General features: G+C 44.7%; 1 protein-coding gene and 1 pseudogene across 1 annotated transcript in view; one reads left to right on the top strand and one right to left on the bottom strand.

Annotated features, from left to right (window-relative positions):
- The window catches only part of LOC124004689 (vitamin K-dependent protein S-like), a 13,222-nt gene extending 7,521 nt beyond the window's left edge, over positions 1–5,701 (top strand). The window contains exons 6-9 of the mRNA XM_046313387.1: positions 1–66; positions 2,730–2,752; positions 3,540–3,765; positions 5,119–5,701. The exon at positions 1–66 is cut by the window's left edge and continues 69 nt beyond it. Of these exons, the coding sequence (XP_046169343.1) occupies positions 1–66; positions 2,730–2,752; positions 3,540–3,765; positions 5,119–5,258 (455 nt within the window). The 3' untranslated portion in view covers positions 5,259–5,701. The remainder of the gene's footprint in view (positions 67–2,729; positions 2,753–3,539; positions 3,766–5,118) is intronic.
- A 1,125-nt stretch (positions 5,702–6,826) lies between these two features.
- LOC124005745 overlaps positions 6,827–24,503 on the bottom strand; it is a 36,878-nt pseudogene continuing 19,201 nt past the window's right edge.

Raw genomic sequence — 24,503 nt, 5'->3', positions numbered from 1 at the left:
GAACGGTTTCAGCCAGAGGCTTTCTCTTTATTCTGGTAGACACTCAGAACGACTACATCCTCTCCTTGAAACTGCGTGATGAAGTGTGTGTGTGTGTGTGTGTGTGTGTGTGTGTGTGTGTGTGTGTGTGTGTGTGTGTGTGTGTGTGTGTGTGTGTGTGTGTGTGTGTGTGTGTGTGTGTGTGTGTGTGTGTGTGTGTGTGTGTGTGTGTGTGTGTGTGTTTGAGTGAAACTAAGGGAATATTATCTATTAAGGGATGGAACTTACTAGAATAGTATCTCTCCGTTCCTCTCGGTGGCCATGTTTGGTTTGTCTGAAGACACCTGGTGAGAGAAACCCGTTCCCCCTGAACGCATGCACCAGAACCCCGCCTCCCGCAGGCGAGAGCCAGGAGATTCCGGATGGTAGCCATGGCAGTGAAAATGTGGACTAGTATTCACGCACATGGCTCTCTCTGTGATGTTTACAATCAGTGACTTCTGTGTGTGTCGAGGGGGAGGGTCTTGTTATTGTGAGTAGATCTACATGGTAACCTGTTTTCCACCATCTGATTGGTGGACAGCGACTGAGTGAAGTCAGCTAGTTCAACACTTCCTGTCTCAACCAGAGATCATGAGGATGATGATGGTATCTTTGGTATCTTGTCAATCACCACCTTCACACACACGCACACACACACGCGCACACGCGCACACGCACGCGCGCGCACACGCACACACACACGCGCACACGCACGCGCGCGCACACGCACACACACACGCGCGCACACACACACACGCACACACACACACACACACACACACACACACACACACACACACACACACACACACACACACACACACACACACACACACACACACACACACACACACACACACACACACACACACACACACACACACACCTTAGCCAGATACATTTAAACTCTGTTTTGACCAATTCCTGACATTTAATCTTAGTAAAAAGTCCCTGTATTCGGTCAGTTAGGTTTATCACTTTATTTTAAGAATGTGAAATGTCAGAATAATAGTAGAGAGAATGATTTATTTCAGCTTTTATTTCTTTCATCACATTCCCAGTGGGTCAGAAGTTTACATACACTCAATTAGTATTTGGTAGCATTGCCTTTACATTTTTTAAAACTTGGGTCAAACATTTCGGTTAGCTTCCCACAATAAGTTGGGTGAATTTTGGCCCATTCCTCCTGACAGAGCTGGTGTAACTGAGTCAGATTTGTAGGCCTCCTTGCTCACACACACTTTTTCAGTTCTGTCCACACATTTTCTATGTGATTGAGGTCAGGGCTTTGTGATGGCCACTCCAATACCTTGACTTTGTTGTCCTTAAGCCATTTTGCCACAACTTTGGAAGTATGCTTGGGGTCATTGTCCATTTGAAGGCCCACTCTGTCAATCACAACATTCTTATTGGCAGACTCGACAGCCTTGGTTTCTCAAATGACTGCCTGGTTTACCAACTACTTCTCTGATAGAGTTCAGTGTGTCAAATCGGCGGGCCTATGTTCTGGACCTCTGAGTCTCTATGGGTGTGCCACAGGGTTCAATTCTCGGGCCAACTCTCTTTTCTGTATACATCAATGATGTTGCTCTTGCTGCTGGTGATTCTCTGATCCACCTCTACGCAGACGACACCATTCTGTATACTTCTGGCCCTTCTTTAGACACTGTGTTAACTAACCTCCAGACGAGCTTCAATGCCATACAACTCTCCTTCCGTGGCCTCCAACTGCTCTTAAATGCAAGTAAAACTAAATGCATGCTTTTCAACCAATCGCTGCCCGAACCTACCCGCCTGTCCAGCATCACTACTCTGGACGGCTCTGACTTAGAGTACGTGGACAACTACAAATACCTGGGTGTCTGGTTAGACTGTAAACTCTCCTTCCAGATTCACATTAAGCATCTCCATTCCAAAATTAAATCTAGAATCAGCTTCCTATATCGCAACAAAGCATCCTTCACTCATGCTGCCAAACATACCCTCGTAAAACTGACTATCCTACCGATCCTCGACTTCGGTGATGTCATCTATAAAATTGCTTCCAACACTCTACTCAGCAAACTGGATGCAGTCTATCACAGTGTCATCCGTTTTGTCACCAAAGCCCCATATACTACCCACCACTGCGACCTGTACGCTCTCATTGGTTGGCCCTCGCTTCATACTCGTCGCCAAACCCACTGGCTACAGGTTATCTACAAGTCTCTGCTAGGTAAAGCCCCGCCTTATCTCAGTTCACTGGTCACCATAGCAGCACCCACTCGTAGCACGCGCTCCAGCAGGTATATCTCACTGGTCACCCCGAAAGCCAATTCCTCGTTTGGTCGTCTTTCCTTCCAGTTCTCTGCTGCCCATGACTGGAACAAATTGCAAAAATCTCTGAAGCTGGAGACTCACATCTCCCTCACTAGATTTAAGCACCAGCTGTCAGAGCAGCTTACAGATCACTGCACCTGTACATAGCCCATCTGTAAACAGCCCATTTATCTACCTACCTCATCCCCATACTGGTATTTATTTATTCTGCTCCTTTGCACCCCAGTATCTAGGATAGGATAAGTAATCCTTCTCACCCCCCTTTAAGATTTAGATGCACTATTGTAAAGTGACTGTTCCACTGGATGCCATAAGGTGAATGCACCAATTTGTAAGTCGCTCTGGATAAGAGCGTCTGCTAAATGACTTAAATGTAATGTAAATGTAAATGAAACTCAACCACCCTTCACAGGTAACACACCGGAACTATACAGCCTCAAGACCCAACTGATCTGGACCAGCACTTTGTTCATTTATAGTCTCTATCTTCTCTCATTCCTTCACTATTACTGCTTTGGAAATGCTTATGATCTTTAAGAATGGCATAATGGCAAAGACACACGCACGCATGGACACACACTCATACACTCTCATTCACACACAAACTCACACGGGTCACTCAAACACTCACCCACACATACACATACTGTACACACAGCAGCAGGTCACAAACAAGCCACACTCACACACTCCTGCCTCCGTTGAGTCTGGGACCTGACTTGATTAGCCCAATGCTCCCATGTTGTGATGTCATGCAAAATGCCAAGCTGGAAGAGGTCAAACTTTCCGAAAGAGGCTTTGTTGAAATTGTCACTGTCAGCATGCCATACTTTTAGATGTTTTAACTACTGGAAATCTCCCCCAAATATCAATGCGAATAGATCTCTGTTGGCCTTCAACACACTTTCTTTGTGCTGTGTGGAACAAACCCTGACTTTTACCTTTTTACGTGTGTCTAGGGCACAAACAGACATGTTGCTGTTTGCTGTTGCAGATTGTTCTGTTGATACCGATTGTTGATCTGGCATTCGCTGCCACTCCTTATGAAATTTGTTTCCATATGACAATGTGTTGACAATTTGTCCGGCCAGCGGAGGTCTTTTTAAACCCTAAACGAAGCATTAACTTATGGGGTGATATAATGCAAAAACAATCTCTAAGTTTGGATTCATCCATGGATTGGGTTTCCTGTGCCCTAGGAACTGATGCTACGTTTGAGGGGGACTCTATTCTGGTCGCGCAGCTACCCCCAGACCCTCTGCTCAGGTGAGAGTCAGTTCCTGCAGCTGCAGGTGAGGCCAGGCCAGCTGGTGATTGGCATGGGCATAACCAAGGCAACCATGAGATTGACGGATGGGGACTACGAGCTCCTGAAGAGGGTGTTGAGCCAACCAGGGAGCAGGGTGTACCTGGGGGGCGGGCCAGGTGAGCACTCAAATGACGCACTCAAATGACACCCTATTCCTTACATAGTGCACTACTTTAGGCCTGATACTTTCCTCCTCTAATCTGATCCGTGCTGTCTTCCCACATCAACTGATCCTAATCCTCTTACTCATTCACTGTTCTACTCTTACACACGAAGACCGCAAAGCCGAAACGTCTGTGTACTCTATACATGATGCAGTGAAAATAATAACATCTAAAATTAAGTAAGCTTAATGCAACATGTTTCTAAGTGTGGACCCATCCCACCTTTTTACTATTCTACTCTTCCCACACTCTCTCACCCTCAACCGTTTCTCTTACTTTCAGTTCTCCTTCGTTCTACCTCATTCTTCTTTTTTTCATTCTTTTCCACAAACCATGTCCCAGAATCATCTCCTCTCTGTGTATTGTCCACTGTTAATTGTCCTCTATTATTAATGTTTCCCGGATCACCTCACAAATCAGATAAGCTCATTTACACTGTATATCGATTTTTTTATATTGTGTGGTTGACTGTACGTTTGTTTAGTCCATGTGTAACTCTGTGTTGTTGTTTGTGTCGCACTGCTTTGCTTTATCTTTTCCAGGTCGCAGTTGTAAATGAGAACTTGTTCTCAACTGGCCTACCAGGTTAATTAAAGGTGAATGACCATATGCTTCCAGGTCATATGGCAACATATAGACAACAAAAATGGGTGACTACATTCAGATGTAAAACATTTAAGAAAAAGCGTTCCTTCCTCCTTTAAATTCTGATTTGCTTTTTAGGGAAATTAAACTTGAAATTCAAAAGTTTCTCCGATATTGTGTAGGTTGTGTAGATCCAGCTTGTCCCAATAGAAGACAACTGAGATCTGAAAACATAACTCACTAAAAGTACACTATACGTGTTTGACACCCTATTCCCTATATATTGCACAACTTTTGGCCCAAGCGATGAAGGACCTAGAGTATGCGTTTCTTTAAGTGCTTGGAGGCGAATCGCATAACTGTTACTTGATTGCACAGTTAATGCTATTAATGAGACCGACTGGTGTTTATACAGTAGAGTACAGTGAGTCTATACAAGGTGTTCCGTATCTAGCTGTGTTCCAGAGGAGTGGAGGTGAAGCCTGTGTTGAGGACAAATACAGCAAGAGATAGGAGTTGTGGAGAGGTGCAGATGTATCAAATTACCGTTAAACTTTACGAGTCTTTCTTCTGCTATCATTGTTTTTCTGGGCTGCCCTATGTGGCCTTCACCTGTCCAGTCATGTTTCATCAGTGATTACTTCTAGGAAGGGAGGAAGGAAAGAGGCCCAGTTCAAGGGATTGAATTGTGCTTATCTCTGACCTTTTGACTGTGTCCAGCGGGTCTGTCCAGCTTCCACGGCTGTCTCCAGGCCAAGATCCAGGGTGTCAATGTTGACCTTGACCTGGCAGAGGTCAAACACGGGGATGTCCGCTCTCACAGCTGCCCTGCCGCCCTCGACATCCGAGATGGGAAGTAAAGGAGCCGCGGTTACACCCGACACTGCTTATAAGACTACACAAGGCTACACTGTTTTCTGTTTGGCTATTGTCTGTCTCTCAACATTTTACTGTCTCATGTGGCTATCTATGTAAAAAGATGTGACACACTACTGCAGAATGCAGTAACATTGTATTTGTATTGAAGCATCTCTGACATGTGAGGGATGTTCATTTGAAGAACAAGAGAAGGATTGCGTTTTCTTTGGGTAGATTGTTTTGCATACATTTTTGGCAAACTTGGTATGTCACTGCAAAACCGTAACATGGCCTCTTTCACTTTATTTGCTGCATATTGTTTCTGTAATTTCCAGCAGAATTCCCCTATAAGGAGGTAAAGCTAAACAGTACAGCTGAATTAACATGTCCACTCTTGTTAAGTCTGTGTGAAAGGCAATAAAGCATTTGCTGCTTTTTATAGCTATTTGAGTTGCATTGCATTTTTTTACATATATGTTGTAACTTCCCCCAAAGCGTCAAAAACATTCTATTCTTTCTCAATGTATTGTATGGATGCTATGCAAGTTTGATCTCTGTGTATTACATTATACTTCCTGTGAAAATAACTAAAGCAAGACAGAAGAGCCTTAGAACAGTTACTCTATAATCATCATTGACATGAGGGGCATGAACACGAAAACACAAGGAGTTCATCATCTTACCAGACAGAAGCTCTCATATACAGTTGCAGACTTGGATTCAAATGCAATTTTAAATCATTTAAAATGCTTTAGCAGAGCTTGATTGAGCTTCCCTAGCGCAATTGAACAAATAGAACCGTCGTAAAGGTGCAAAGCCTGCCGATCTGGCCCTCGAGACAGGCTAAAGCAAACGTGCAAAGTATTTGAACCCAGATTTTCACAGTTGCCTGAGATAGAGGAGACTAAGCCAGTGTTCTTGTGGTCTATTTTTGTCCTGTGAAACTCTTTGACCCCGTTGAGTTTTTGTTAAGTCTGGTGTTTTACTTGGAAAGAAACTCCAGATAATTACGCTATCTTCTGTCTTGTACATTTCCACAGTTTAATTGTGCAAGCAAATTACTTTTGGGTTTATTGGTTTTTAGCCCTCACGAGTGGAAGGTTTTGTGGATTTGTCTTCTGTCCTTAAAACAAAAAGTGTGTGTGAGGAGCTCTGTCAGTCAGAGAAGACATCTTAGATGATGTTTCGGGGAATCGTCTTCCCCTACCCAGGGGAGGAACATTGCGAACATGTTTTATAAAAGGAAGGAAAAAAAACACACAGAAGTTTGAGGTATGCATTGTCTGGCCAGGGGCTCGATATTTTCGTACACATCCCCCTCTCTCTCTCTATGCCTATTGAGTTCAAAGAAAGAACACATTTCTTTTTGCTTAATGAGTTTTGGGCCCAAATGAAATTTATCCTGGGGTAGATTACTAGTGAGACCAATGGTAGACAATGTTAAGGCAATGAGGAGGCCAGGCAGGCAACGTCAAGCAGCATCTCTATTGAATATGAGTGTGTGTGGGCAGCGTGGCACAACCAAAAACAGTAAGTCAATTTGATCAGAAAAAAAATGACTTAGCCAACATTACTTTATTACTTTATTAGCAGATACAGTTGAGTTTAAGATGTAGAATAAAAAGTCAATGTATTTTGGCAAATTGTACATTTAAAAAAAGGTCTTGAATAATTCACCTTTTTCCTAGATAGAAGCATGTCATAAGCCATACATTTTTTGGGCAAATCAATCAAAATTGCTCAAAATATTTACATTTCATATACAGATATTTTACAGCATAAAACAAACTCCAAAATACAAATCCCCCTGGATGTCATGTGACTTCTAGGGCCAGGAGAGTCTGGAGGAAACTCCGTAGTTGTATGACAAGTTGGTAATGGAATGCTGGAGTAGGGAGGTTAATTCAGACAGAAAAGCTCTGTGGCTTGTAGGGCAGCAGGTTATAGAGAGGGGTTGGGGCCTGGACGGGGGGTACTGACGAATCACTCTGGGGGAACTCCGTCCCCGCTGCCGGGGCAAAGTATTGGGAGGTTCTCTGAAAGACAGAACAAAAACAGAAAACATTAAGGTTAGTTGGATTCAGCGAAGTCTTCACAATTTGCTAATTTGTTCCAATTATAACTAATCTACTTCTAGGTAAATAATGACTACAAACAACAGACTTTGAATTGAAAACCACAACCAGTTTGAGTGGATAACTACGTAAACGTAATAGATCCCAAATAAACACAAACAAAGCTTAGTTTGAATCAGCTGAGCAGAGCGGAAAACAATATTCCATTTGTAACTCCACCCCACTTGGGAATAATTACAAATAGCAAACTTTGAACATCACTTGAGTGGATAAGCAAAACATTTTTTTCAAATAAAATAGATTCCTAATTCTCAGACAAGTTCTTTTTCTCTGGGGGTTAATTGGTTGGAGGTTGTTCTTTTTTGGTCTGCTGAGGCATGCACCTGGCATGATCTAATAGGGCTACTTGGTGCCCTCTGTCTTGCTAGCAGCCAGTAGTTGTGTTTTAATACAGAGGGTAAGGTAGACGGTGGGCAGATTTAGGGGAGGGCAGCAGGGCAATATGGGATGGCAGAGGGCGTCCTCCCAGAACATCTGAGTTTCCATCCAATGTACAGTATCTCACTACTTTCTCTCTCCTTTGGTTTTACTAGACCAATTACCAATAACAGAACTTCTTAGGCCCAAGACCGAAACAGAGGTTGTTGTTGAAATACATATTTGGCGTCCTGGAAAAACCTTGTGTGGGCTCTATTTTTGGCTGCCGTTAAGGCGGTAGTGAGTGTGTGAGAGACTGACTGGGTAGAGATGAGTGTCTGAGAGACTGACCGGGTAGAGACAAGTGAGTGTGAGAGAGACTAACCGGGTAGAGACAAGTGAGTGTGTGAGAGACTGACCGGGTAGAGACAAGTGAGTGTGAGAGAGACTGACCGGGTAGAGACAAGTGAGTGTGAGAGACTGACCGGGTAGAGACAAGTGAGTGTCTGAGAGACTGACCGGGTAGAGATAAGTGAGTGTGAGAGAGACTGACCGGGTAGAGATAAGTGAGTGTGAGAGAGACTGACCGGGTAGAGACAAGTGAGTGTCTGAGAGACTGACCGGGTAGAGACAAGTGAGTGTCTGAGAGACTGACCGGGTAGAGATAAGTGAGTGTCTGAGAGACTGACCGGGTAGAGATAAGTGAGTGTGAGAGAGACTGACCGGGTAGAGATAAGTGAGTGTGAGAGAGACTGACTGGGTAGAGATAAGTGAGTGTGAGAGAGACTGACTGGGTAGAGATAAGTGAGTGTGAGAGAGACTGACCGGGTAGAGACAAGTGAGTGTCTGAGAGACTGACCGGGTAGAGACAAGTGAGTGTCTGAGAGACTGACCGGGTAGAGATAAGTGAGTGTCTGAGAGACTGACCGGGTAGAGATAAGTGAGTGTGAGAGAGAGTGACCGGGTAGAGATAAGTGAGTGTGAGAGAGACTGACAGGGTAGAGATAAGTGAGTGTGAGAGAGACTGACCGGGTAGAGATAAGTGAGTGTGAGAGAGACTGACCGGGTAGAGATAAGTGAGTGTGAGAGAGACTGACCGGGTAGAGATAAGTGAGTGTCTGAGAGACTGACCGGGTAGAGATAAGTGAGTGTCTGAGAGACTGACCGGGTAGAGATAAGTGAGTGTCTGAGAGACTGACCGGGTAGAGATAAGTGAGTGTGAGAGAGACTGACCGGGTAGAGATAAGTGAGTGTCTGAAGACTGACCGGGTAGAGATAAGTGAGTGTCTGAGAGACTGACCGGGTAGAGACTGAGTGTCTGAGAGGTAGAGATAAGACTGACCGGGTAGAGATAAGTGAGTGTGAGAGAGACTGAGTGTGAGAGAGACTGACCGGGTAGAGATAAGTGAGTGTGAGAGAGACTGACCGGGTAGAGATAAGTGAGTGTGAGAGAGACTGACCGGGTAGAGATAAGTGAGTGTCTGAGAGACTGACCGGGTAGAGATAAGTGAGTGTCTGAGAGACTGACCGGGTAGAGATAAGTGAGTGTCTGAGAGACTGACCGGGTAGAGATAAGTGAGTGTGAGAGAGACTGACCGGGTAGAGATAAGTGAGTGTGAGAGAGACTGACCGGGTAGAGATAAGTGAGTGTGAGAGAGACTGACCGGGTAGAGATAAGTGAGTGTCTGAGAGACTGACCGGGTAGAGATAAGTGAGTGTCTGAGAGACTGACCGGGTAGAGATAAGTGAGTGTGAGAGAGACTGACCGGGTAGAGATAAGTGAGTGTGAGAGAGACTGACTGGGTAGAGATAAGTGAGTGTCTGAGAGACTGACCGGGTAGAGATAAGTGAGTGTCTGAGAGACTGACCGGGTAGAGGTATTGGTGTCCTGTGTTGGTGTTGTCCATCAGCAGGGGGGCAGTGGGGGAGGAGCGAAATCCCCCCTCGGAGAAATGCGAGGACAACAGGGTCACTGAGCTGCTCTTCTGCAAAACACACACGTTGGTTTAGTGTTAATTCAGACAAGTAAGGAGTGTGTTGTGATCCTCTTGTGTATTATGAAACTAAATGTGATCACAAAATACACACACAATAAGGCTGGTGCTAGATATCTAAAATGATGTCAATACAAAATAATTCAGCTTTCATCTGCTAAAGAATGTACTTGGATTGTTTGGGAGATGAAGATGGCGTGAGCAACAACCTCAAATTCAACGCATTTCTGGTAGGCAATTCTTCAGCCCTAATATCTTGTGATCTCAAGTCAATAGGCTTCCTCACTCTCTTTCCCAGAAGAGAGCAAATTGAAGGCCTGGCCTGAGAGAGGAACCATGTGGCCCAATGTGACCACGTCGGCAGTCTGCCACATGGATGAACACACATCCAACTCTGACCACATCCGTCCCATCACCAGCGCTATCTAGCCGTGCATCCACCCTCCCCCCACCACATACACAACCGCTTGTTCACTCACACTGACACACTGTTCATCAACCAGAAGTGGTGGGGAGAGAGAATTATAGTGATGCCATGGTATTTGGATCAGACAGGAAGGGGTGGGGGATCCTGGGGATCTCCGATCTTTTTTTTATTAAAAATTATCTCTGACGTTGATGTGTGTCTTCCTGGGCTATGCCCTGCTGTGTCTCCCAGCTCTATCGTGCTGCAACACAGAACATATGCCCCTTCTTCCTCGCCGCCAGCTCCTCTCCACACATCCCTAATTCAATCAGTACCGGTTAACTATCCTGTTTCTCCTGGGGACATTCAACGTAGGATGATCGCCAGAGAGATATCTCTCCTCTAGTGAGTCGTGACATTTAGAATCTGGATCGCTGGGTAACTAATACACATTTTCCTATTTGTTTTGATCTATAAAGTATGAATAAGCCTTACCTAACAACCATCCACCCCTTCAAGCTTTGCTTACAGACAGACCTGGGTTCAACTACTATTTGAAATAATTGTAAATACTTGATCTGTGCGTGATTGAGCCTGCCTGACTTAATGGAACAAAATATTCCCAAAACAATCAACCCTGCACTCCAGGCAGGCTAAAACAAACACTGGCACTATTTGCATGACTTTATAGCAGAAAATCAATGATAACAGAAGACTCAAAGTTGAACGGCTCCCCGGGCCCACACCCCTACCTGCCCACACCCCTACCTACCCACACCACTACCTGCCCCACACCGCTACCTGCCCCACACCGCTACCTGCCCCACACCGCTACCTGCCCCACACCGCTACCTGCCCCACACCGCTACCTGCCCACACCGCTACCTGCCCACACCGCTACCTGCCCACACCGCTACCTGCCCACACCGCTACCTGCCCACACCGCTTTTGCCACATTTCAGGCTTCAAACATAAAGATATAAAACTGTATTTGTTTGTGAAGAATCAACAACAAGTGGGACACAATCATGAAGTGGAACGACATTTATTGGATATTTCAAACTTTTTTAATAAATCGAAAACTGAAAAATTGGGCGTGCAAAATTATTCAGCCCCCTTAAGTTAATACTTTGTAGCGCCACCTTTTGCTGCGATTACAGCTGTAAGTCGCTTGGGGTATGTCTCTGAGTTTTGCACATCGAGAGACTGAATTTTTTTCCCATTCCTCCTTGCAAAACAGCTCGAGCTCAGTGAGGTTGGATGGAGAGCATTTGTGAACAGCAGTTTTCAGTTCTTTCCACAGATTCTCGATTGGATTCAGGTCTGGACTTTGACTTGGCCATTCTAACACCTGGATATGTTTATTTTTGAACCATTCCATTGTAGATTTTGCTTTATGTTTTGGATCATTGTCTTGGTGGAAGACAAATCTCCATCCCAGTCTCAGGTCTTTTGCAGACTCCATCAGGTTTTCTTCCAGAATGGTCCTGTATTTGGCTCCATCCATCTTCCCATCAATTTTAACCATCTTCCCTGTCCCTGCTGAAGAAAAGCAGGCCCAAACCATGATGCTGCCACCACCATGTTTGACAGTGGGGATGGTAGGTTCAGGGTGATGAGCTGTGTTGCTTTTACGCCAAATATCGTTTTGCATTGTTGCCAAAAAGTTCAATTTTGGTTTCATCTGACCAGAGCACCTTCTTCCACATGTTTGGTGTGTCTCCCAGGTTGCTTGTGGCAAACTTTAAACGACACTTTTTATGGATATCTTTAAGAAATGGCTTTCTTCTTGCCACTCTTCCATAAAGGCCAGATTTGTGCAATATATGATTGATTGTTGTCCTATGGACAGAGTCTCCCACCTCAGCTGTAGATCTCTGCAGTTCATCCAGAGTGACCATGGGCCTCTTGGCTGCATCTCTGCATCTCCTTGTATGAGCTGAAAGTTTAGAGGGACGGCCAGGTCTTGGTAGATTTGCAGTGGTCTGATACTCCTTCCATTTCAATATTATCGCTTGCACAGTGCTCCTTGGGATGTTTAAAGCTTGGGAAATATTTTTGTATCCAAATCCGGCTTTAAACTTCTTCACAACAGTATCTCGGACCTGCCTGGTGTGTTCCTTGTTCTTCATGATGCTCTCTGCGCTTTTAACGGACCTCTGAGACTATCACAGTGCAGGTGCATTTATACGGAGACTTGATTACACACAGGTGGATTGTATTTATCATCATTAGTCATTTAGGTCAACATTGGATCATTCAGAGATCCTCACTGAACTTCTGGAGAGAGTTTGCTGCACTGAAAGTAAAGGGGCTGAATAATTTTGCACGCCCAATTTTTCAGTTTTTGATTTGTTAAAAATGTTTGAAATATCCAATAAATGTCGTTCCACTTCATGATTGTGTCCCACTTGTTGTTGATTCTTCACAAAAAAAATACAGTTTTATATCTTTATGTTTGAAGCCTGAAATGTGGCAAAAGGTCGCAAAGTTCAAGGGGGCCAAATACTTTCGCAAGGCACTGTATATCAAATGGAAAACATCAGCTCCATGTATCTTCCAGATTTGTTTTGCTTATCTTTTACATTCATTTGAGGTCGAGGAGGCACATAGCTGGATCTACACAACCTGAAAACATTGGAGAAAGTTTGAATTTCGAGTTTAATTTCCCTAAAATGTCCCTATAATGAACAGTATGACTGAGTCAATCCGTAGCACTGAAGAGCCGCGCTACAGTGCAATAGAAATGTAAAGGCAATGTTCTAGCGTTCGCAGAGACTGCATTCAAGGTAAACACCGCATATGTTGGCTCAATCGAAAATTATCTTTAAATTTCAATCAAATAAAAAAATTGGTCAAAAGGCACATCTTTAGCAGATGTTATTGCAGGTGAGGTGAAATTCTTGTTCTTAGCTCCAACAGTGCAGTAGTATCTAACAATTCATATAGCCTTACAGCTCATATCTTCAGAGCTACAAATTGAATCGAGGCAATGTTAACCTGTGAGCTCTGAGAATGAGCCTATATAAATAACGTACCAAAGTATTCGAGAACCACGGACAGCTACCGCTAGCCAGCGCATGGGGGATGACGCTTCAGCACCACAGCAGTGGAGAGTGCCACTACAGGCGGGTTATGCCCCGCACCCAACAACGCTCATAAAAAGCTGTTGCCACAGACCTGTGGTCTACTGAGAAGAATGTTTGGCATGGGGAGGAGAGCAGTCCTGCAGGGCAAGAGAATGCCACCTTGATTTGGATTATTTTTCACAATCCCTTTCCCTAAGTACAATATGGAATGAGACCTGGATATGATTGAACTGCAAGTACTGCTCAAGAGTCCTGATTATACACCACAAACCTTTAAGTATTGATACAAGTACATTAGCGTGTAGTTTTTGCCGCAGCCTGTGTCTCTCACCTTGTCCTTGATGCTTCCCAGCACGGCAGTGGTCAGGATACCCAGGAAGAAGGCCACCAGGTTGAGGCTGGTCAGCACCCAGATCAACACGTACAGGGACAGCACATCACCGCAGCTCCGCACACCCACAAACTCATAGTAGTTGTTTATGTAGCCCCCACTACAAGACAGGACAATAGAACGTCACTAACATCCAATCCTATAACAATATTATTCTAGTTATGCTATTAATATGCCATTCATAGAATAACATTAGGCTACTTTATAAAGCTATACTATTAAGGTAGTATGATATGAGTTGGCCAGGCCCAGGAGTTCTTCCAGACCAATCATTCAAATGTATTTATAAAGCCCTTTTTACATCAGCAGATTTCACAAAGTGCTATATACAGAAACCCAGCCTAAAACCCCAAACAGCAAGCAATGCAGATGTAGAAGCACGGTGGCTAGGAAAAACTCCCTAGAAAGGCAGGAACCTGGGAAGAATCCAAGACATGAACCAGGCTTGAACCTTTATTTTGACAGGGATATAATACTGAGACTGGGGTCTCTTTTATAGATGAGTCCTGAATAAATACATCAAAAACATAAAATATACGAAATGACCAAACATATTAAGAAAACAGACACATTTATCAACATAGGGGTCTCCGGTCATGACTCTGAACTGACCACGGGGAACATCTCATTTCAGAGAGCTCTGTAAGGTGTTCCACATAAAGGGCGCAAAGAGACTAAAAGCAGCATTACCCAACTCTGTGGAGACCAAAGGGGCTTCCAGTGTTATTCATGCCTGAGGCCAGGTATGGTCATTTGTAAGTCTAAATTTAATGAATGATTATAGATGCATAGGAAGTTTCTGCATGAGTGCTTTGTAGATAAACACAAGAAAACTTGCTCTATTTGTGTACTGTTCAAACTAGTCATTACAAATTCATTAAAATCTGAGTTATGGGACCTAGAAAAAAAACATGCATTTTGTTTTGTTTGCGATAACTATAGATCCAGTAGTGGCCTCTGCAGTGCTTGAAAATCAGACTTCAAATATGAAAAGACTTGGCCATCCGAGGGCGCAATGAAATACAACACTGCATCATCTGCACACAAATATATATATATATATATATATATATATATATTTTTTTTTATATATTTTTTTTATTTATTTTTAATATTATTATTATTTTATTTTTTTATTCAGCATTACCAATGTTATTTATATAGATTGTAATCAGTAGTAGGCCGAGTTTCGAACCTCCTTTATGTAACTCAATGATCTCTGATTTGACACCATCTACCTTGATGGCCTGAGTTCATTGAGATAATTATGAAACCATCGGCAAGCATCAGTACCCAACCCTATTGAGGATAGCTTATTCAGAATATAACATGGTCTTCAGATGGCGCCGACAGACATGGCAAATCTGCTTCTAGCTCCTAAGCAACATTGCAGTATTTTTTTTTGTGTGTGTGTTATTTCTTACATTATTTAGCCCAGAACATTTTTTGTATTATTACATACAGCCAGAAATAACTTTTGGATATCAAAGCAGCGGTAACTCCAGCAATAAGACCAGGAATATGACATTCCCGAATTGGACCCTTTGTTCGTACACCCCGGGGCAATTGAAATTATCCCAGAGGCCGTTGTAAGATGCCTCCAGCAGAGAAAAGGCATTTGGAGTGGACTTCTAGTCTGACTCAGGAGGCATACACACCATCCACAGCTTCTGAGTATATTCCTCGCTAATGTTCAGTCTCTGGACAAAAACGTAGACAAGCTCAGGGCGAGGATCTGCTTCCAGAGAGACATCAGGGACTGTAACATACTCTGTTCCACAGAATCATGGCTCTCTCGGGATATACTGTCCCTGTCCATACAACCAGCTGGGATCTCAGTTCATTGCACAGACAGGGATAAAGAACTCTCCGGGAAGAAGAAAGACATGGTGTGTGTTTCCTGATTTAATATTATTCTTTTTAGCCCTTTAGCTCCCCAATTTCGTGGTATCTAATTGGTAGTTACTGTCTTGTCCCATCGCTGCAACACCGGTACGGACTCGGGAGAGGCGAAAGTCGAGAGCTGTGCATCCTCCAAAACACAACCCAGCCAAGCCGCACTGCTTCTTGACATAATGCTCACTTAACCCGGAAGCCAGCCACACCACTGTGTCGGAGGAAACACCGTACACCTGGCGACCGTGTCAGCGTGCATTGCGCCTGGCCCACGATGGGACAAGAACATCCCTGCCAGAAAAACCCTTCCCTAACCCAGGCAAATTGTGAGCCACCCCATGGGTCTCCCAGTCGTGGCCGGCTGCAACAGAGCCTGGACTTGAACCAGGATCTCTAGTGGCACAGCTAGCACTGTGATGCAGTGCCTTAGACCACTCCGCCACTCGGGAGGCCATGTGTTTCATGATTAACTACTCATGGTGTGATTGTGATAACATACAGAAACTCAAGTCCTTTTGTACCCCTCAATCTAGAATACTTCACAATCAAATGCAGACTATTACCTCCCAGGAGAATTCTCTTCGGTTATAGTCGCAATCGTGTATATTCTCCCTCAAGCCAATACCACAATGGCCCTCAAGGAACTACACTAGATTTTATGCAAACTGGAAACCACATATCCTGGGGCAACATTTATTGTAGCTGGGGATTTTAACAAAGCAAATTTGAGGAAAACACTTCTGAAGTTCTGTCAACACATTGACTGTAGTACTCGCTTAGAGAAAACACTAGATTGGGATATGTTCCGGGTAGCCTCTGAGAATAACATTGACGTATATATGCGTACACAGTGACGGAGTTCATCAAGAAGTGTACGTTTACTATTAAAACCTACCCAAACCAGAAACCGTGGATAGATGGCAGCATTTGCGCAAAACTGAAAGAGTGAACCACAGCATTTAACTATGGCAAGGGGACTGGGAATATGGTTGAATACAAACAGTGTGGTTATTCCCTCCGTAAGGCAATCAAACAGGCACAATGTCAGTACAGAGATAATGTGGAGTCGCAATTCAATGTCTCAGACACGAGACATGTGGCAAGGTCTACAGACAATCATGGATTACAAAGGGAAAACCAGCCACGTCTCGGACCCAACGTCTTGCTCCCAGACAAGCTAAACACCTTCTTTGCCCGGTTTGAGGATACCGACGCGGCCCGCTCCCAAGGACTGGGGGCTCTTGTTCTCCATGGCTGACGTGAGTAAAATATTTAAGCGTGTTAACCCTTGCAAGGCTGCCGGCCCAGATGGTATCCCTTGCCATGTCCTCAGAGCATGAACAGAACAGCTGGCTGGAGTGTTTACAGACATTTTCAATCTCTCCCGACCCTCTCCACTTGCTTCAAGATGTCCACCATTGATCCTGTACCCAAGAAAGCAAAGGTAACTGAACTAAATTACAATCACCCAGTAGCACTCACTTCTGTCATCATGAAGTGCTTTGAGAGGCAAGTTAAGGATCATATCACCTCTACCTTACCTGACACCTTAGACCCAGTTAAATTTGAGGAATACATACATACAGTTGAAGTCGGAAGTTAACATACATTTAGGTTGGAGTCATTAAAACTCATTTTTTCAACCACTCCACAAATGTCTTGTTAACAAACTATAGTTTTGGCAAGTCGGTTAGGACATCTAATTTGTGCATGACACAATTAATTTTTCCAACAGTTGTTAACAGACAGATTATTTCACTTATAATTCACTGTATCACAATTCTAGTGGGTCAGAAGTTCACATACACTAAGTTGACTGGGCCTTTAAACAGCTTGGAAAATTCCCGAAAATTATGTCATGGCTTTAGAAGCTTCTGATAGGCTAATTTACATAATTTGAGTCATTTGGAGGTGTACCTGTGGATGTATTTCAAGGCCTACCTTAAACTCAGTGCCTCTTTGCTTGACATCATGGGAAAATCTAAAGAAATCAGCCAAGACCTCCAGTCTGGTTCATCCTTGGGAGCAATGATAAACACCATGGGACCATGCAGCCATCATACCGCGCAGGAAGGAGATGCGCTCGGTCTCATAGAGATGAAGGTACTTTGGTGCGACAAGTGCAAATCAAATCCAGAACAGCAAACAACCTTGTGAAGATGCTGGAGGAAACAGGTACAAAAGTATCCACAGTAAAACAAGTCCTATAGCGACATAACCTGAAAGGCCGCTCAGCAAGGAAGCAGCCACTGCTCCAAAACCGCCATAAAAAAGCCGGTTTGCAACTACGGTTTGCAACTGCACATGGGGACAAGATCGTACTTTTTGAGAAATATCCTCTGGTCTGAACTAGAACTGTTTGGCGATAATGACCATCGTTATGTTTGGAGGAAAAAGGGGGATGCTTACAAGCAGAAGAACACCATACCAACCGTGAAGCACGGGGGTGGCAGCATCATGTTGTGGAGGTGCTTTGCTGTCGGAGGGACTGATGCACTTCTTAAAATAGATGGCATAAGGAAAATTATGTGGATAAATTGAAGCAACATCTCAAGACATGAGTCAGAAAGTTAAAGCTTGGTTAAAGCTTGGTGAGCAAATGAGTCTTCCAAATGGACAATGACCCCAAGCATACTTCCAAAGTTGTGGCAAAATGGCTTAAGGACAACAAAGTCAAGGTATTGGAGTGGCCATCAAAAAGCCCTGACCTCAATTCTATAGAACATTTGTGGGCATAACTGAAAAAGTGTGTGCGAGCAAGGAGGCCTATAAACCTGAATCAGTTACACCAGCTCTGTCAGAAGGAATAGGCCAAAATTCACCCAAATTATTGTGGGAAGCTTGTGGAAGGCTACCCGAAACGTTTGACCCAAGTTAAACAATTTAAAGGCAATGCTACCAAATTGAGTGTATGTAAACTTCTCATCCACTGGGAATGTCATGAAAGAAATTAAAGCTGAAATAAATAATTCTCTACTATTATTCTGACATTTCACATTCTTAAAATAAAGTGGTGATCCTAACTGACCTAAGACAGGGAATTTTTACTAGGACTAAATGTCAGGAATTGTGAAAAACTGAGTTTAAATTTATTTGGCTAAGGTGTATGTAAACTTCCAACTGTACGTCAGAATGCTGTTCATTGACACTTGCTCAGCCTTCAACACCATATTTTAATTATTTTAATTGGCAAGTCAGTTGAGAACAAATTCTTATTTTCAATGACTGCCCCGCCCTGTGAAACTGGGTCCTGGACTTCCTGACAGGCTGCCCCCAGGTGGTGAAGGTAGGAAACAACACCTCCACTTCGCTGATCCTCAACACAGGGGCCCCACAAGGGTGCATGCCCAGCCCCCTCCTGTACTCCCTGTTCACCCATGACTGCATGGCCACGCATGCCTCCAACTCAACCATCAAGTTTGCAGACGACACAACAGTACTAGGCCTGATTAGCAACAATGACGAGACAACCTACAGGGAGGAGGTGAGGACCCTGGGAGAGCAGTGCCAGGAAAATAACCTCTCACTCAACGTCAACAAAACAAAGGAGCTGATCGTGGACTTCAGGAAACAGCAGAGGGAGCACACCCCTATCCACATTGACAGGACTGCAGTGGAGAAGGTGGAAAGCTTCAAGTTCCTTGGCATACACATCACTGACAATCTGAATTTGTCCACCCACACAGACAAGGGTGGTTAAAAAGGCGCAACAGCGCCTCTTCAACTTTGGATGCTTAAGAAATTTGTCTTGGTCCCTAATAACCTCAGAAACCTTTACAGATGCACAATTGAGAGCATCCTGTCGGGCTGTATCACCGCCTGGTATGACAAGTGCATCTCCCGCAACCGCAGGATTCTCCGGAGAGTGGTGTGGTCTGCCCAATGCATAACCGGGGGCACACTGCCTGCTCTCCAGGACATCTACAGCAGCCGATATCACAGGAAGGCCAAAATGATCATCAAGGCAATCAACAGCCCGAGCCATGGCCTGTTCACCCCACTATCATCCAGAAGGCGAGGTCAATAGAGGTGCATCAAAGCTGGGACTGAGAGACTGAAAAACAGCTTCTATCTCAAGGCCATCAGACTGTTAAATAGCCATCACTAGCCGGCTACCACCAGGTTACACAACCATGCACCTTAGAGGCTGCTCCCCTATATACAGTGGGCAAAAAAGTATTTAGTCAGCCACCAATTGTGCAAGTTCTCACACTTAAAAAGATGAGAGAGGCCTGTAATTTTCATCATTTGTACACTTCAACTATGACAGACAAAATGAGGGAAAAAAATCCAGAAAATCACATTCTATGATTTTTAATCAATTAATTTGCAAATTATGGTGGAAAATAAGTATTTAGTCAATAACAAAAGTTTATCTCAATACTTTGTTATATACCCTTTGTTGGCAATGACAGAGGTCAAATGTTTTCTGTAAGTCTTCACAAACTGTTGCTGGTATTTTGGCCCATTCCTCCATGCAGATCTCCTCTAGAGCAGTGATGTTTGGGGCTGTTGCTGGGCAACACAGACTTTCAACTCCCTCCAAAGATTTTCTATGGGGTTGAGATCTGGAGACTGGCTAGGCCACTCCAGGACCTTGAAATGCTTCTTACGAAGCCACTCCTTCATGGCCCGGGCGGTGTGTTTGGGATCATTGTCATGCTGAAAGACCCAGCCACATTTAATCTTCAATGCCCTTGCCCAGACTGAGGGAGATTATCAGTGGTCTTGTATGTCTTCCATTTCCTAATACTTGCTTCCACAGTTGATTTCTTCAAACCAAGCTGCTTACCTATTGCAGATTCAGTCTTCCCAGCCTGGTGCAGGTCTACAATTTTGTTTCTGGTGTCCTTTGACAGCTCTTTGGTCTTGGCCATAGTGGAGTTTAGAGTATGTCTGTTTGAAGTGGACAGGTGTCTTTTATACTGATAACAAGTTCAAACAGGTGCCATTAATTCAGGGAACGAGTGGAGGACAGAGGAGCCTCTTAAAGAAGAAGTTACAGGTCTGTGAGAGTCATAAATCTTGCTTGTTTGTAGGTGACCAAATACTTATTTTCCACCATAATTTGCAAATAAATTCATTAAAAATCCTACAATGTGATTTTCTGGATTTTTTTCTTCTCATTTTGTCTGTCAAAGTTGAAGTGTACCGATGATGAAAATTACAGGCCTCTCTCATCTTTTTAAGTGGGAGAACTTGCACAATTGGTGGCTGACTAAATAATTTTTTGCCCCACTGTACAGACATGGAATGACTGGCCACTTTAATAATGGAATACTAATCATGTTTACATAATGCCTCACTCATCTGATATGTATGTACTGTATTCTATTCTACTGTATTTTAGTCAATGTCACTCCGATATTGTTATGCAGGTGAATGAGGACCCAAAAGCGACTTGGCGAAAACAGAGTCTTTAATCCAGTAAAGTAAAAATACAATCAAAAAAAAACAATTTCCACTCGTAATGACGAGAACCGACTGGAGACTTGATCTTGAACTGCAGGTTGCCTCGGGAAGGCACTTGAACTTAGCAGACTCAGACACCTGCTCACCACGCAGCATCTGAGGGAAACACGACACGACAGGGCGATACACAAACACAGCACGGTGAACAAAAGACAAGGATCCGACAGGGCAGGAACGGAAAACAAGGAGAGAAATAGGGACTCTAATCAGGGAAAAGGATAGGGAACAGGTGTGGGAAGACTAAATGATTGATTAGGGGAATAGGAACAGCTGGGAGCAGGAACGGAACGATAGAGAGAAGAGAGAGAGGAAGGGAGAGAGAAAAAGGGGAACGAACCTAAAAAGACCAGCAGGGGGAAAATGAACAGAGGGAAAAAACAAAATGACAAGACAATCTAAGACAAAACATGACAGTACCCCCCCACTCACCGAGCGCCTCCTGGCGCTCTCGAGGAGGAACACTGGCGGCAACGGAGGAAATCATAGATCAAACGGTCCAGCACGTCCCGAGAAAGAACCCAACTCCTCTCCTCAGGACCGTAACGAAAAACGATAAAAAGGGAAACTAGGGTACTACTCTAAAAAAAAAAAAAAAAAATGAGACACGGGTAGAGAACTGAAAGCTTTAGAGCAAACAGGACCAAACAGGCCAGGAGAGTAACAACTAGGGACAGACTGAGACACAGCAAGGGCAGGAACAAGAACAGGAGAGATGCGATGGCAGGGAACAGACTGAGACCCAGCAAGACCAGGAGCAGAAGCAGAAAAAAAAATTACCAGACTTCTTCTGCGCGCAGTCCGAACACGCAGCCACGAAACGGCGCGTGTCACGCTCCTGAGTAGGCCACCAAAACCGCTGGCGAATAGAAGCAAGCGTACCCCGAACGCCGGGATGGCCAGCTAACTTGGCAGAGTGAGCCCACTGAAGAACAGCCAGACGAGTAGAAACAGGAACGAAAAGAAGGTTACTAGGACAAGCGCGCGGCGGACGCAGTGTGCGTGAGTGCTTGCTTAACCTGTCTCTCAATTCCCCAGACAGTCAACCCGACAACACGCCCAACAGGAAGGATCCCCTCGGGATCGGTAGAAGCCACAGAAGAACTAAAGAGACGGGATAAAGCATGAGGCTTGGTGTTCTTAGTACCCGGGCAATAAGAAATAACGAACTCGAAACGAGCGAAAAACAACGCCCAACGAGCATGACGCGCATTCAGTCGTTTGGCATAACGGATGTACTCAAGGTTCTCTTGGTCAGTCCAAACGACAAAAGGAACGGTCGCCCCCTCCAACCACTGTCGCCATTTGCCTAGGGCTAAACGGATGGCGAGCAGTTCGCGGTTAGCCACATCATAGTTACGTTCCGACGGTGACAGGCGATGAGAAAAATACGCACAAGGGTGGACCCCATCGTCAGTATCGGAGCGCTGGGACAGAATGGCTCCCACGCCCACCCCCGACGCGTCAACCTCAACAATAAACGGTTTAGTGACGTCAGGTGCAACAAGGATAGGAGCGGATGCAAAACGCTTCTTGAAGAGAACAGGACAACAATCATACGACCGGTGAGGAGGAAGGGAGTTGGTTCTGGACCGACTGAAGACCGTGTGCAGACCATGATACTCCTCCGGCACTCCTGTCAAATCACCAGGTTCCTCCTGAGAAGAGGGGACAGAACAAACAGGAGAAATAGCAGACATTAAACACTTCACATGACAAGAAACGTTCCAGGAAAGGATAGAATTACTAGACCAATCAAAAGAAGGATTATGACACACTAGCCAGGGATGACCCAAAACAACAGGTGTAAAAGGTGAACAAAAAATCAAAAAAGAAATGGTCTCACTATGGTTACCAGATACAGTGAGGGTTAAAGGTAGTGTTTCATATAATATACTGGGGAGAGGACTACCATCCAAGGCAAACATGACCGTGGGCTCCCTAACTGTCTGAGAGGAATGTCATGTTCCCGAGCCCAGGCTTCGTCCATAAAACAGCCCTCCGCCCCAGAGTCTATTAATGCACTGCAGGAAGCTGCCGATCCGGTCCAGCGTAGATGGACCGGTAAAGTAGTACAGGTACTTGACGGAGAGGACCGTCTAGTAGCGCTTATCAGTCACCCTCCGCTTACTGATGAGCTCTGGCCTTTAACTGGACATGAAATGACAAAATGACCAGCGGAACCGCAATAGAGACAGAGGCGGTTGGTGATTCTCCGTTCCCTCTCCTTAGTCGAAATGCGAATACCCCCAGCTGCATGGGCTCAACACCAGAGTCAGTGGGGAAAGATGGTAGTGTCGGAGAGAGGGAGACACAGTTAACGCGAGCTCTCTTCTATGAGCTCGGTGACGAAGATCTACCCGTCGTTCAATGCGAATAGCGAGTTCAATCAAAGAATCCACGCTGGATGGAACCTCCCGAGAGAGAATCTCATCCTTAACCTTAGCGTGGAGTCCCTCCAGAAAACGAGCGAGCAACGCCTGCTCGTTCCAGTTACTGGAGGCAGCAAGAGTGCGAAACTCTATAGAGTAATCCGTTATGGATCGATTACCTTGACATAGGGAAGACAGGGACCAGGAAGCTTCTTTCCCAAAAACTGAACGATCAAAAACTCTTATCATCTCCTCTTTAAAGTTCAGATAATTGTTAGTACACTCAGCGCTTGCCTCCCAGATAGCTGTGCCCCACTGCCGAGCCCGACCAGTAAGGAGTGATATGACGTAGGCAATCCGAGCTCTCTCTCTTGAGTATGTGTTGGGTTGAGAGAGAAAACTATATCACACTGGGTGAGAAAGGAGCGGCACTCAGTGGGCTGCCCAGAATAACATGGTGGGTTATTAACCCTAGGTTCCGGAGGCTCGGAAGACCCGGAAGTAGCTGGTGGCACGAGACGAAGACTCTGATACTGTCCTGAGAGGTCGGAGACCTGAGCGGCCAGGGTCTCAACGGCATGTCGAGCAGCAGACAATTCCTGCTCGTGTCTGCCGAGCATCGCTCCCTGGAACTCGAGAGTAGAGTAGAGAGAATCCATAGTCGCTGGGTCCATTCTTGGTCGGATCCTTCTGTTATGCAGGTGAATGAGGACCCAAAAGCGACTTGGCGAAAACAGAGTCTTTAATCCAGTAAAGTAAAAATACAATCAAAAAAAACAATTTCCACTCGTAATGACGAGAACCGACTGGAGACTTGATCTTGAACTGCAGGTTGCCTCGGGAAGGCACTTGAACTTAGCAGACTCAGACACCTGCTCACCACGCAGCATCTGAGGGAAACACGACACGACAGGGCGATACACAAACACAGCACGGTGAACAAAAGACAAGGATCCGACAGGGCAGGAACGGAAAACAAGGAGAGAAATAGGGACTCTAATCAGGGAAAAGGATAGGGAACAGGTGTGGGAAGACTAAATGATTGATTAGGGGAATAGGAACAGCTGGGAGCAGGAACGGAACGATAGAGAGAAGAGAGAGAGGAAGGGAGAGAGAAAAAGGGGAACGAACCTAAAAA

This window comes from Oncorhynchus gorbuscha, linkage group LG19, assembly GCF_021184085.1.
Source record: "Oncorhynchus gorbuscha isolate QuinsamMale2020 ecotype Even-year linkage group LG19, OgorEven_v1.0, whole genome shotgun sequence".
NCBI classification, from domain to species: domain Eukaryota; kingdom Metazoa; phylum Chordata; class Actinopteri; order Salmoniformes; family Salmonidae; genus Oncorhynchus; species Oncorhynchus gorbuscha.
This window is presented reverse-complemented; position numbering and strand designations above follow the sequence as displayed.